This window comes from Bufo bufo, chromosome 5 (genome assembly GCF_905171765.1).
Source record: "Bufo bufo chromosome 5, aBufBuf1.1, whole genome shotgun sequence".
NCBI lineage: Eukaryota > Metazoa > Chordata > Amphibia > Anura > Bufonidae > Bufo > Bufo bufo.
In genome coordinates, this window is record NC_053393.1 from 563,663,145 (window position 1) to 563,676,088 (window position 12,944).

A 12,944-nucleotide genomic window follows, 5' to 3' on the forward strand; every position below is an offset into this window, starting at 1 on the left:
TAATAATTCTGCACGCAGTGTATAAGGTTAACATTGTCCTATTATACATGGATTTATCTATACCTGGAAGCTCAGGGGCGGGGCCTGGCTCCTCTATGTGTAATCATTTCCATAATAAAGGTGCTGTATGGTCCTGGCCACACCCACAATGATGTCATACCTACTGAGTGATGCTAGAGCAGAGGTTTTCATCAATGTACTGTATATTACCTACAGAGAAAGATGTAGGAGAGTAACAGAAGTCCTTGAGCTGAATCGGGCTGGAACTGCCCCAAAAATGGCACAACCCTTTCAACACCAGAGGAACGTGATAACAGCATTACACTGTCTTCTGCTTCTAGTTAATGGCAACTGGACTCCGTGGTCTTCGTGGTCAGAATGTCCTGTCACTTGTGGGTCCAGTGTTCAGATCCGGAGCAGGGCCTGTATCAACCCTCCCCCACGGAACAATGGCTCATCCTGCGAGGGCACAGACACAGAGAGACGGGACTGTACCAACAAGCCATGTGAGGGTGAGATGTCCTCTGATCTGATATCACTAACCTGTGGCCATCTGTTGTCAGCACTGACCTGATATCTCGAACTGTGGGGGGTTAGATGTCTCTGGTTGACCCTTTGGCCTCCTGTGATGCACATTTCATGGGTGTTTATGTCCACTGTCTTCTATAGACTGGCAGATGGGGGAGTGGTGAGATCAGGAAGATTGGCCTATGAGAGGGATCATGGGGACTGGGCAGATCGAAGGGATGACGGGATGGGGCAGATTGTAGGAATCAGGGAGGTATGGGATGGATGGTAGTGCTCACCTCTGATCACTAGCTAGTATGTCTCTCTCCTCCAGGCAGTGGACCCTGTGGGTGGACGGACTGGAGTATCTGCTCCCGCAGCTGTGGTACCGGCCTCCACAGTCGAACATGGCGTTGTGGTTGTCCAAACACAGAGACACCAGATGGACAGTGTGACAGCCGAGAGATGGTGCAGACCGAGGCGTGTTACCTGCAGCCATGTGAAGGTACAGTAGATGTCACTCATCAGTCACATGAATAATGTCACTGGTCATAAACATGTTCTCCGGTGATGTCACTGGTCATAAACATGTTCTCTAGTGAGGTCACTGGTCATACATGTTCTCTAGTGATGTCACTGGTCATTCATGTCCTGTAGAGATGTCACTGGTCATACATGTTCCCTAGTGATGTCACTGGTCATACATGTTCTCTAGTGATGTCACTGGTCATAAACATGTTCTCTAGTGATGTCACTGGTGATTCATGTCCTGTAGTGATGTCAATGGTCATACAAGTTCTCTAGTGATGTCACTGGTCATACATGTTTCCTACTGATATCACTCATCATAAAGATGTTCTCCGGTGATGTCACTGGCCATAAACATGTTCTCCGGTGATGTCACTGGTCATAAACATGTTCCCCGGTGATGTCACTGGTCATAAACATGTTCCTGTCACGACCGCTATCCCAGCAGCAGTCGTGTCGCACCAGACGGAGGGGAAGGGGGACACTTATCTACAGATGGGAAATAGAATGGCCACCCCTGACTAACCCTAAGCTGGCACCTGTCTGCCCTGATACCCTAGACGGGGTGTGAACCCGTGCGGCGAGCAGGATGCCTAAACCCTCAGTCACCCTAACAAGACTGGACTGGGGAAAGGCCGATGGGAGCGCTAGTCACCATCACTCACGTCTTAGGAAAACAACAGGGGAAGACAGCAACAAACAAACAACAGCAGAGATAGACTTATCCAGTCACGAGCAGAGAAGGCGATCCAAAACACGACAGTCCACGCAGGACAAGAGCTCCACAGCAACACCATCAAACGATCTCCTTCAAAGGTCAGAATAAAACTGGAAGTAAGGACTATATCTGGCAATGACTGCAAGTGAAAGTGAAACTAATATAGTAGCTGGGAGTGGCAGACAGGACTCACCTGAGAAGGATGCCTACAAACTCCCAGTCAGGACAAAAAGGTTCACAAGGCAAAACCCAGATGACATACCCTGAACCACGGAGCCAACTCACAAGCTATCGCGAGTAGCAAGTCGCTGCGACCTTCTCCTCCCAGACCTGTCTGGATCAGTCACAGTCGTGACAGTACCCCCCTTTCTACGAGGGGCCCCTGGACCCTCAAGACCAGACCTCTCTGGATGGGAGCTATGAAAAGCCCGAATGAGTCTGTCCGCTTTTATCTCTGATGCTGGAACCCACATTCTCTCTTCGGAACCATAACCTTTCCAGTGCACCAGGTACTGAAGAGAGCGGCGAACATATCGTGAATCAACAATCTTTTCTACCTGAAACTCAAGACTGCCATCAACAACCACCGGTGGAGGCGGTAGTGGCAATGGTTCAGGAGGTTCTACATATCTCTTAAGCAGAGATCTGTGGAAGACATTATGGATCCTTAGAGTCTGAGGTAGCTCCAGACGAAAAGCCACCGGGTTAATGATCTTAATTACCCTATAAGGACCAATAAATCTCGGACCTAATTTCCACGAGGGAACCTTCAACTTGATATTTCTGGTAGACAACCACACCAAGTCATTCACCCCAAGGTCCGGACCTTCAGAGCGCTTCCTATCAGCCGCACGTTTGTATCTACCACCAATTCTCTTCAAACTTTCTTGCACACTCTGCCACACTGAAGAAAGTGAAGACGCAAATCGTTCCTCCTCGGGAATCCCAGACGGCCCCCCCTCACTAAACGTACAAAACTGAGGATGGAAACCATACGCACCAAAAAATTCTTGACGACGATTATTAATGGCAAACTCGGCTAACGGTAAATAAGATGACCATTCCTCCTGATTTTCGGAAACAAAGCATCTCAAATATGTCTCTAGGTTTTGATTGGTACGTTCAGTCTGACCGTTGGACTGTGGATGGAAAGATGAAGAAAACGACAGATGAACCCCTAAACGAGAACAAAAAGCTTTCCAAAATTTAGAAACGAATTGGGTACCACTATCCGAAACAATATCGGAAGGGACCCCGTGAAGCTTCACGATTTGGTCAATAAAAACCTGAGCCAGTGTGTTAGCATTAGGCAATGCGGCAAGAGCAATAAAGTGCACCATTTTACTGAATCAACAACTACAAGGATAACAGTCTTCCCCGCTGATACTGGTAGATCCGTAATGAAATCCATTGACAGGTGCGTCCAAGGCCTGTTGGGGATGGCCAGAGGTAAAAGACGCCCTGCCGGACGAGTATGATCTACCTTAGAACGAGCACAGGTAGCACATGCAGACACAAAATTCAACACCTCCTGGCGCCATTTAGGCCACCAGAACCGACGAGACACTAACTCAGAGGTTGCCCTACTACCTGGGTGTCCTGCCAGTGTGGAGTTATGGTGTTCTTTTAGTATCTCCAGGCGTAAATTTTCTGGCACAAACAGTTTACCAGAGGGGCAGGAGGCCGGGGCGTCCCCCTGAGTTTACAACACCCTCCCCTCCAAACCTGAGTGTAATGCAGAGACCACCACCCCCTTTTGCAAAATGGGCTCTGGTACCTCAACATCACCCTCTCCAGGAAAACTTCGGGACAATGCATCCGCCTTAGTATTTTTCTGCCCCCAGGCGATAGGTTATTACAAAATTAAACCTAGTAAAAAATAACGACCACCGAGCCTGTCTAGGGGTGAGACGTTTAGCAGACTCCAGATATAATAAGTTTTTGTGATCAGTAATCACCGTGACGGGATGAACCGCCCCCTCCAAAGCCAACTTAATAGCCAAAAATTCCCTGTTGCCAATATCATAGTTCCTTTCTGCAGTAGACAATTTCTTCAAAAAGAAAGCACACGGACGCCATTCACCAGGGGACGGGCCCTGAGATAGTACCGCTCCCACCCCCACCTCTGATGCGTCAACCTCTACAATAAAAGGAAGCGAGACATCTGGCTGTACGAGAATAGGGGCCGAGGTGAATCTCTCCTTCAGAGATGCAAAGGCAGTTTTGGCTGCATGTGACCATTTGGAGAAATCGGATCCCTTTCGGGTCATGTCCGTCAGTGGTTTGACCACCAAGGAATAGTTCTTTATAAATTTTCTATAAAAATTGGCAAACCCCAGGAAGCGTTGCAATGCCTTCAGGTTCTCAGGCAGATCCCAGTCTATAATCGCCCGGACTTTCTCTGGATCCATGCGGAAACCTGAATCTGACAACACATACCCCAGAAATGGCAGTTCTTTTACGGCGAACACACATTTTTCTAACTTAGCAAACAATTTGTTGGCCCTTAATATCTGCAGCACTTGTCTCACATGGATCTTATGTGTATCCAGATCCGGGGAATAGACCAGGATGTCATCAAGATATATCACAACAAATCTCCCGATAAGGTGACTAAAAATATCGTTGACAAAATGTTGGAATACCGCAGGCGCATTAGTAAGACCAAATGGCATGACCAGATTTTCATAATGCCCTTCCGGAGTATTAAAAGCCGTCTTCCACTCATCCCCCTCTTTGATGCGAACCAGGTTATAGGCTCCTCTGAGATCCATTTTGGAGAACCATTTAGCACCAGCAACCTGATTAAAGAGGTTGGGAATGAGAGGAAGAGGATAGGGATCTCGGATAGTTATCCGGTTTAATTCCCGGAAATCCAGGCAAGGACGTAGGCCCCCATCTTTCTTGTTAACGAAAAAGAACCCTGCAGCCACAGGTGAAGAAGAGGGTCTGATGTGTCCCTTAGCCAAACTCTCCGAAATATAATCTTTCATAGCCTTCCTCTCCGGGCCGGAAAGATTGTATAACCGGGTTTTAGGTAGTTTTGCCCCAGGTAATAGATTAACCGGGCAATCATATGGACGATGAGGTGGTAACCCCTGACAACCCTTCTCAGAGAACACATCCATAAAATCTGACAGAAAGGCAGGTAAAGATGTTACAGAGAGTGTAGAGCACCTACTACTCAAGCAGTTGTCCTTACAATGTTCACTCCACTCCACAATCTCCCCGGCCTGCCAATCCACCACTGGATTGTGAGTCACCAGCCAGGGAAGCCCCAATACCATAGGAGCCGGAAGACCGTCCAGGACATAACAAGAGATATGCTCTTTATGGAGGTCCCCTACCTGCAGATGGATATTATGGATGATCTGAGTTAACTCTCTCTGAGTAAGAGGGGAGGAGTCGATGGCAAACACAGGCATAGTTCTGCGTATCGGTTCTGGAGTAAAACCCAGAGCCTGAGCAAACCGTGAATCCACAAAGTTGACCCCCGCCCCACTGTCCAAAAAGACGGAACAGATCTCAGTCTTATTGCCCGCCTCAACGGTAGCGGATAACAAAAACTGAGACATGCGTATGGAGGAAACGAATACGCCCAGACTGTTATCCTCCGCACAATCTGGGGACTCTAGTTTTCCGGCGGCTCCTTTGTTTGTGGTCTCTTGGGTTCTGAGGGACAAACCTTTACAACATGACCCCTCCCCCCACAACGAAAACAAACCTCTGACCTACAGCGGAACTTAGGAGGATTCACCCGTCTAGTGGCGCCCCCTATTTGCATTGGTTCGACTGGACCATAACAGACCGATCCCTGCCCTATAGAGGCCTCCGTGAAATTTAATAGTCTCTCCCTGAGTCGTCTGTTGATTCTTATGGACAGAGACATAGCAGCCTCCAGAGACCCAGGGACCTCGTATACCGCCAGCGCGTCTTTTAATCTTTCAGACAACCCCTGGCAGAACTGACTCCTAAGGGCCGAGTCGTTCCATAACGTATCAGTAGCCCACCTACGGAATTCGGAACAATATAGTTCAGCAGACCGGTTCTCTTGCTGAAGACTACGTAGCTTAGACTCAGCCAGTGAGACCCTGTCCGGGTCATCATATACGAGACCCAGGGCTTCAAAAAACTCCTCCACTGATCGTAAGGCCGGAGAGTCTGATGGTAGGGAGAAAGCCCAAGCCTGCGGATCTCCTTGCAGGAGAGAAATTACAATGCCCACCCGTTGTTCCTCACCGCCGGAGGATCTAGGGCGTAACCTGAAGAACAATTTGCAAGCTTCTCTGAAGGTTACAAATTGGTCTCTCCCTCCTGAGAACCTATCAGGTAAAGCCACTTTTGGCTCAGGAGTACCTTGGTTTCCCGTAGCAACGGTGGAACCCAAGGATTGCTGCTGCTGCAGCACTGTTGCTTTTAATCCTGCCACTTCAAGGGATAACCCCTGTAATTGTTTCGCCAAAACCGAAACCGGATCCATAGTGGAACAGACAAAATACAAAGCAAAACAACAAGCAAAGAAAAAAAAAAAAGAAATGTCACTTTTTTTTTTTTTAAAAAGGCCAGATATACTGTCACGACCGCTACCCCAGCAGCAGTCGTGTCGCACCAGACGGAGGGGAAAGGGGGACCCTTATCTACGGATGGGAAATAGAATGGCCACCCCTGACTAACCCTAAGCTGGCACCTGTCTGCCCTGATACCCTAGACGGGGTGTGAACCCGTGCGGCGAGCAGGATGCCTAAAACCCTCAGTCGCCCTAACAAGACTGGACTGGGGAAAGGCCGATGGGAGCACTAGTCACCATCACTCATGTCTAGGAAAACAACAGGGGAAGACAGCAACAAACAACAGCAGAGATAGACTTATCCAGTCACGAGCAGAGAAGGCGATCCCAAACACGACAGTCCACGCCGGACAAGAGCTCCACAGCAACACCATCAAACGATCTCCTTCCAAGGTCAGAATAGAACTGGAAGTAAGGACTATATCTGGCAATGACTGCTTGTGAAAGTGAAACTAATATAGTAGCTGGGAGTGGCAGACAGGACTCACCTGAGGAGGATGCCTACAAACTCCCAGTCAGGACAAAAAGGTTCACAAGGCAAAACCCAGATGACATACCCTGAACCACGGAGCAAACTCACAAGCTATCGCGAGTAGCAAGTCGCTGCGACCTTCTCCTCCCAGACCTGTCTGGATCAGTCACAGTCGTGACAGTTCCCCGGTGATGTCACTGGTCATAAACATGTTCCCCGGTGATGTCACTGGTCATAAACATGTTCTCTAGTGATGTCACTGGTCATACATGTTCCCTACTGATATCACTCATCATAGAGATGTTCTCCGGTGATGTCACTGGTCATAAACATGTTCCCCGGTGATGTCACTGGTCATAAACATGTTCTCCGGTGATGTCACTGGTCATAAACATGTTCTCCGGTGATTTCACTAGTCATAAACATGTTCCCCGGTGATGTCACTGGTCATTCATGGTCTCTAGTGATGTCACTGGTCATTCATGTCTGTGTTTCACTATCTTTGTGCCTGTTCAGTCATATATGCCTTGTATTTTCCTCTAATGTTACATACGTGTGGCTGTTTACCGTGTTTTCTGTTTCTGTATGACAGGGATCTGCTCCTGGGGTCCGTGGTCTGGCTGCTCTTGTCACTCGTTAGTTCAGCAGCGGTACCGGGAGCCCGTGGGCCCTGTTTTTGATGATGACACATGTGATATGCCGAGAACTGAAGTTCGGCCATGTAACACGTCTCTGTGCTCCGGTGAGCCCTGTCACATTATACAGTGATCTTATAAGTTCTGTGACAGACCCGGTGTCACGTATGTATAACCCGCCCTGTCTTATGTTGTAGCATCCAGCTGTTCTCCCCCATTTATATTCAACACGTGTGGATCTCCCTGTGGCAGTCTATGTTCCTCTAAACTCCAGACAGATGGGTGTCAGGACTTACCCACGTGCCAACCAGGCTGTTACTGCCCCCCGGTGAGTTGTGATGGCTGGAGACTCACATCTTAAACTTCTGGGTGGGGAACCTCATCACCTTCCCCCATCACGAGGAGCCTCATCATCCCTCAGCATGAGAAACTTCATCATCTCCATCACGAGGAGCCTCATCATCCCTCAGCATGAGAAACCTCATCATCTCCATCACGAGGAGCCTCATCATCCCAATCATGCAGAAACTCATTATCCCCCATCATGAGGAACCTCATCATACCCTATTTTATCTAACCTCATCATACCCATACTAACAAACCTCATCACCCACGCACACAAAAATGAGAAACCTCATCATCCTCCATCACAGAGGAATGTCATCATCCCCTCTATAATGAGGAACCTCATCGCCCACCAAAAGCAACCTCATAATACCCAAAATCCCTGAGGAACCTTATCATCCCCATCACTGAGGAACCTCCTCACTCCCATGAGGATGTTGAGGCTCCTCAGTGATGGGGAGGATGAGATTACTTAATGATGGGGATGATGACATTCTTTGATGGGTGGATGTAGAGGTTATTTGGTGATGTGAGAACAGATAAGAAAGTTGTGTTGGATGGATGATGGGATCTGGATTTGGATGATGCGGCAATAGAGCATGGCCACATGTTCACTTTTCTTAATGCCGTTTTGGAAACCAAAAAATCAGGAGTGGATCAGGAGAGGAAGTATAAAACACATACGACTGCTTTTAATTCACTCCTGGTTTTCACTGTCAAAACTGCAGCAAGAAGCCTGACCATGTGGCCAGGTCCTTACTATGATATGGTCGGGTGGGTTACCACCGTGTTTCCTGTGCTTAGGGGCTGTTGGAGCAGGACGGTGCATGTGTCCGCCCCGCAGACTGCGGCTGTCTCTACATCTCTCAGTCACAGACGACTTATCTGAGCCCAGGGCAAACCGTGCAGGACGGGTGCAGGGAATGGTAAGTCCTCCACAGATGATGCGGATCCGGTATTAGAGCTAGCTATTCATACAGAAGATGTAAGTGCGATACAGAAGGGTAACTGTGTCAGGTGACCACTAATATCTGTGTGTTTTATAGCACCTGCCAGCAGGGGGAGCTGAAGTGTCACAGGAATAGCTGCTGGGGTAAGTTATCGGACTGAGGCGGCAGACATGCTATATGTTTAACTCAGCCCGGGGAGGGGTAACAGAGATTCGTACCTGGAAATAACCACACCCACCAGCCATTAACCCCGCCTAGACTAATCTGTTCTGTACTTAACATGTCCCCCCTACAAATATATGACCCTATATGTTCATGTAGACGACTCCTCCAGACTTGGCCAGGTGGACGCAGACCAGGTGGAGGACCTAATCACTGGGGGTAAATATAATGGGTGCCCTCCAAGGTCGATCTGGGTGGAGTTGCCATTTAAGGATTAATATAAGATCTGCCTGATGTGCTCCTGAATGTTTCCACAAACATCAGCCCTTTGCTGGCATTGTTCTCGAGTCATGGGCACCCTCCCTGTGTGGTGGACAAGCCCTTCGATACAGTGGTTTTGGGGGAGGATTAGATCCCTGCTGATCCCTATTCTTGGTAGGGCTGTCCAATGGGGGCCGGGAATGGCGCTATCTCACTACGTATCTCATTATCGTACCCAGGGTCTTTCCTGATCGGAGACCCATCCGTGTTACCTTTGATGTTGTATGCTCCAGTTGTCATTGTATTACACCTTTGATGACACTGATCCACTGTTATTATGTTCCTTTGGACTAATACTAATAAAATATATAACCTATCAGTCTGATGTGCTGATCTTCTAGACTGATTTCCCCAGTGTCTCTGAGTGGCCAGAGAACCTCTGATTAACTTCTCCATGACCTGGTGTCTCACCTGTGACCCTTACCTTCATCATGACCTGCAGGTGAAGCCGCCCTCAGTGAGTGGTCTGAGTGGTCCCCGTGCAGCCCCTGCCTCCCATCACCTCACAATGACACCGGGGTCTGGGCCTTCTTCTCAGTCCAGCAGAGACATCGCTTGTGCCTCAATGTTCAGACTGGATTCCCATGGATCGGAGATTTCCCTCAGTGTTCAGGGGAGATGATGCAGGAAAGACTGTGCCCCGATGACCACATCTGCAATGGTATGCACCCCAATATATTGAGACCTGTACTCATGAGGCACGTGTGTGGTGGTCCTTATAACGCCTCTCCCTCTACCATAGATCTCTGTGTCTGGAGTCCATGGGGAGAATGGAGTCCCTGCCGGGAGCCCTGCAGCGGCGGCTTCCGCTCACGATGGCGTCATGTCCACCATCCTGTAGACAACAAACTGTGCCAGGGTCCCAGGTTCCAGTCTGAGAGCTGTAACACGGCAGCCTGCCCAGGTATGTAAATGGAGTGCAAGACTGAGGCTGACTGCTCCAGGATGCCCACTACTGATGGTGCTCTAGGATGCCCCTACTGACACCTATGTATCTCTCTTACTGTAGGGGAGAATTGTGAGGATCGTGGGAAGGCTTTCAAGAATGTGTGTGCCAACCAGTGTCCGCGCGCTTGTGCTGACCTATGGGATCATGTGGAGTGTCTACAGGGCCAGTGCCGCACAGGTACAAGACCACAACTTGCATGTTATAAGACGAAGCACCCAATTTCCGGAGTGTCCTTGTGTCTGTGCCAGGATATGATTGTGATGATCCCCTCCCCCATCAGCCTCCTCTTTCCCCTTCTCTGTCGATGATCGCCCGTCCCCTCCCATCTCATATTCTTCCTTCCATCCGGTCAATGATCACCTGTCCCCTCCTGTGTCATATTCTTCCTTCCTTCCACCTTCTGTTGATTGCTCATCCCCTCCCAGTCATCTTCAACCTTCCATCCTATGTCTATGATCGCGCTTCCCCTTCCCATCATATTTCACCTTCTGTCGATAATTGCCTGTCCCCTCCCAGTCATCTTCCACCTTCTGTTGATGATCATCCGTCCCCTCCCTGTCATCTTCCATCTTCTGTTGATGATCACTCGTACCCTCCCCGTCACCTTCTGTTGATGATTACCCGTCCCCTCTCCGCCATCTTCCACCTTCTGTTAATGATCACCCATCTCCTCCCTGTCATCTTCCACCTTCTGTCTATGATCACCCTTCCACGCCATCTTCTGTCGATGATTGCTCATCCCCTACCCGTCATATTCTACCTTGTGTTGATGATCGCCCATCCTCATCATCTTCCATTCTCTGTTGATTATCACCAGTCCCCTCCCCGTCACCTTCCAACTTCTGTTGATGATCATCCGTCCCCTCCATGTCATCTTTCATTTTCTGTTGATGATCTGATCGCCCTTCCCCTCTCTGTCATCTTCCATCCTTTGTTGATGATCAGCTGTCTCTTCCCCGTCATCTTCCATTCTCTATTAATGATCACCAGTCTCTTCCCCATCATCTTCCATCTTCTGTCGATGATCATCCGTCCCCTCCCTGTCATCTTCTATCCTTTGTTGATGATCGCCCGTCCCCTTCCCATCATCTTCCACCTCCTGTTAATAATCGCCTGTCTCCTCGCCATCATCTTCCACCTCCTGTTTATAATCGCCTGTCTACTCGCCATCATCTTCCACCTCCTGTTTATAATCGCCTGTCTACTCGCCATCATCTTCCACCTCCTGTTGATAATCGCCTGTCTCCTCGCCATCATCTTCCACCTCCTGTTGATAATCGCCTGTCTCCTCGCCATCATCTTGCACCTCCTGTTGATGATCATCGTCCCCATCATCTTCCACCTTATATCAATGATCATCCACCCCCTTCCTGTCATCTTCCATCCTCTGTTGATGATCGCCCATCCTCTTCCCATCATCTTCCACCTCCTGTTGATGATTGCCTGTCCCCTCGCCATCATCTTCCACCTCCTGTTGATGATCACCTGTCCCCTCGCCATCATCTTCCACCTCCTGTTGATGATCACCTGTCCCCGTCATCTTCTACCTTCTATCAATAATCATCCATCCCCTCCCTGTCATCTTTCATCCTCTGTTGACGATCGCCCATCCCCTCCCCGTCATCTTCCACCCTCTGTTGATGATCGCCCGTCCCCTGTCATCTTACACCTTCTGTCTTAGGTTGTCGCTGTCCAGAAGGCTGGCTCCTGCAGGATAAGAAGTGTGTACCAATCATGGACTGTCGCTGTGGGCTGCCCACCTCTAACGCCACTGTGGAGTATGAGCCAGGAGACACCGTGCGCATTGGCTGTAATAACTGGTAAGTTACAGGCGTGCGATTTATTTATTCATTTTACTCACTTATATAGCGCTGACATATTGTGCAGTGCCTTGTGCGAGGAAACGCAGAACCCGGAGGAAACCCACACAAACACAGGGAGAACATACCAACTCCATGCAGAAGCTTGATCAGATTCGAACCTAGGACCCCAGCGCTGTGAGGCACCAGTGTTAACCACTGTGCTGCCCATGGGATTACCCATGTAATCCATATGACTTGCCATGTAACTGTGCAAAAAAATTATAACAATTAAAATCATAAAAGAGCCAGTTTTTAATGGCTTTAAAAAAAAAAAATGCTTTCAAAGAAACGGCTATTAAAGAAACAGCCCCCTTCAATTGAATGGGGGCCATCAGTCAAAAAGGCCAAACCAGGACATGTGTATAAAAGCGACCATGTGAATATGTCCATGGATTTCCATTATTCTGAAAATGGTCATGTGAATGCAGCCCAGGACGTGACCTCTCTGCCTTCACTCCTCAGCACCTGTGTGAATGGGACCTTCTCTTGCACTGACTTGCTGTGCCCTGTGTATGGACCCTGGTCTGACTGGAGCTCCTGCTCCGTTACATGTGGCAGCGGCCACCGGTGGAGGAACCGTACCTGTACAGAAGGAGGTCCGGGTGGAGTCACCTGTGGTAGTGAGACCCACGAGGTGGAGGAATGTAACACCTCAGTGTGTCCAGGTAACCATGCAATATTCTCCATGATATCCACCTCATGTTCCCCTAGAGGTGTCCTCCATGTATAGGTCTCTACATTGCTCTGGTCATGCTGAGTCCCTTGTGTTGACTTCCTCCCTCTATAACCTGGTTGTCTTCTTCTTCCAGCTATAATCCTGTCTTTATGCTCCTTCTTTAATTCTTCTTCCTCCAGTTATAGCCCAGTCTTCTTCCTTGCAACATAACCACTTCTTCTCCCTCTCTAACCTAGTCTTTCCTCCAGTTAT

At 48.9% G+C, this 12,944-nt stretch overlaps 1 protein-coding gene across 1 annotated transcript in view; it reads left to right on the forward strand.

Moving 5' to 3' along the window:
- Positions 1–12,944, forward strand: part of LOC121002663 (SCO-spondin-like) — a 190,236-nt gene that overhangs the window by 146,678 nt on the left and 30,614 nt on the right. Inside the window, 11 exon segments of the mRNA XM_040434096.1 lie at positions 342–512; positions 842–1,012; positions 7,385–7,534; positions 7,625–7,755; positions 8,577–8,698; positions 8,819–8,865; positions 9,648–9,866; positions 9,948–10,109; positions 10,215–10,331; positions 11,836–11,974; positions 12,479–12,681. Of these exon segments, the coding sequence (XP_040290030.1) occupies positions 342–512; positions 842–1,012; positions 7,385–7,534; positions 7,625–7,755; positions 8,577–8,698; positions 8,819–8,865; positions 9,648–9,866; positions 9,948–10,109; positions 10,215–10,331; positions 11,836–11,974; positions 12,479–12,681 (1,632 nt within the window).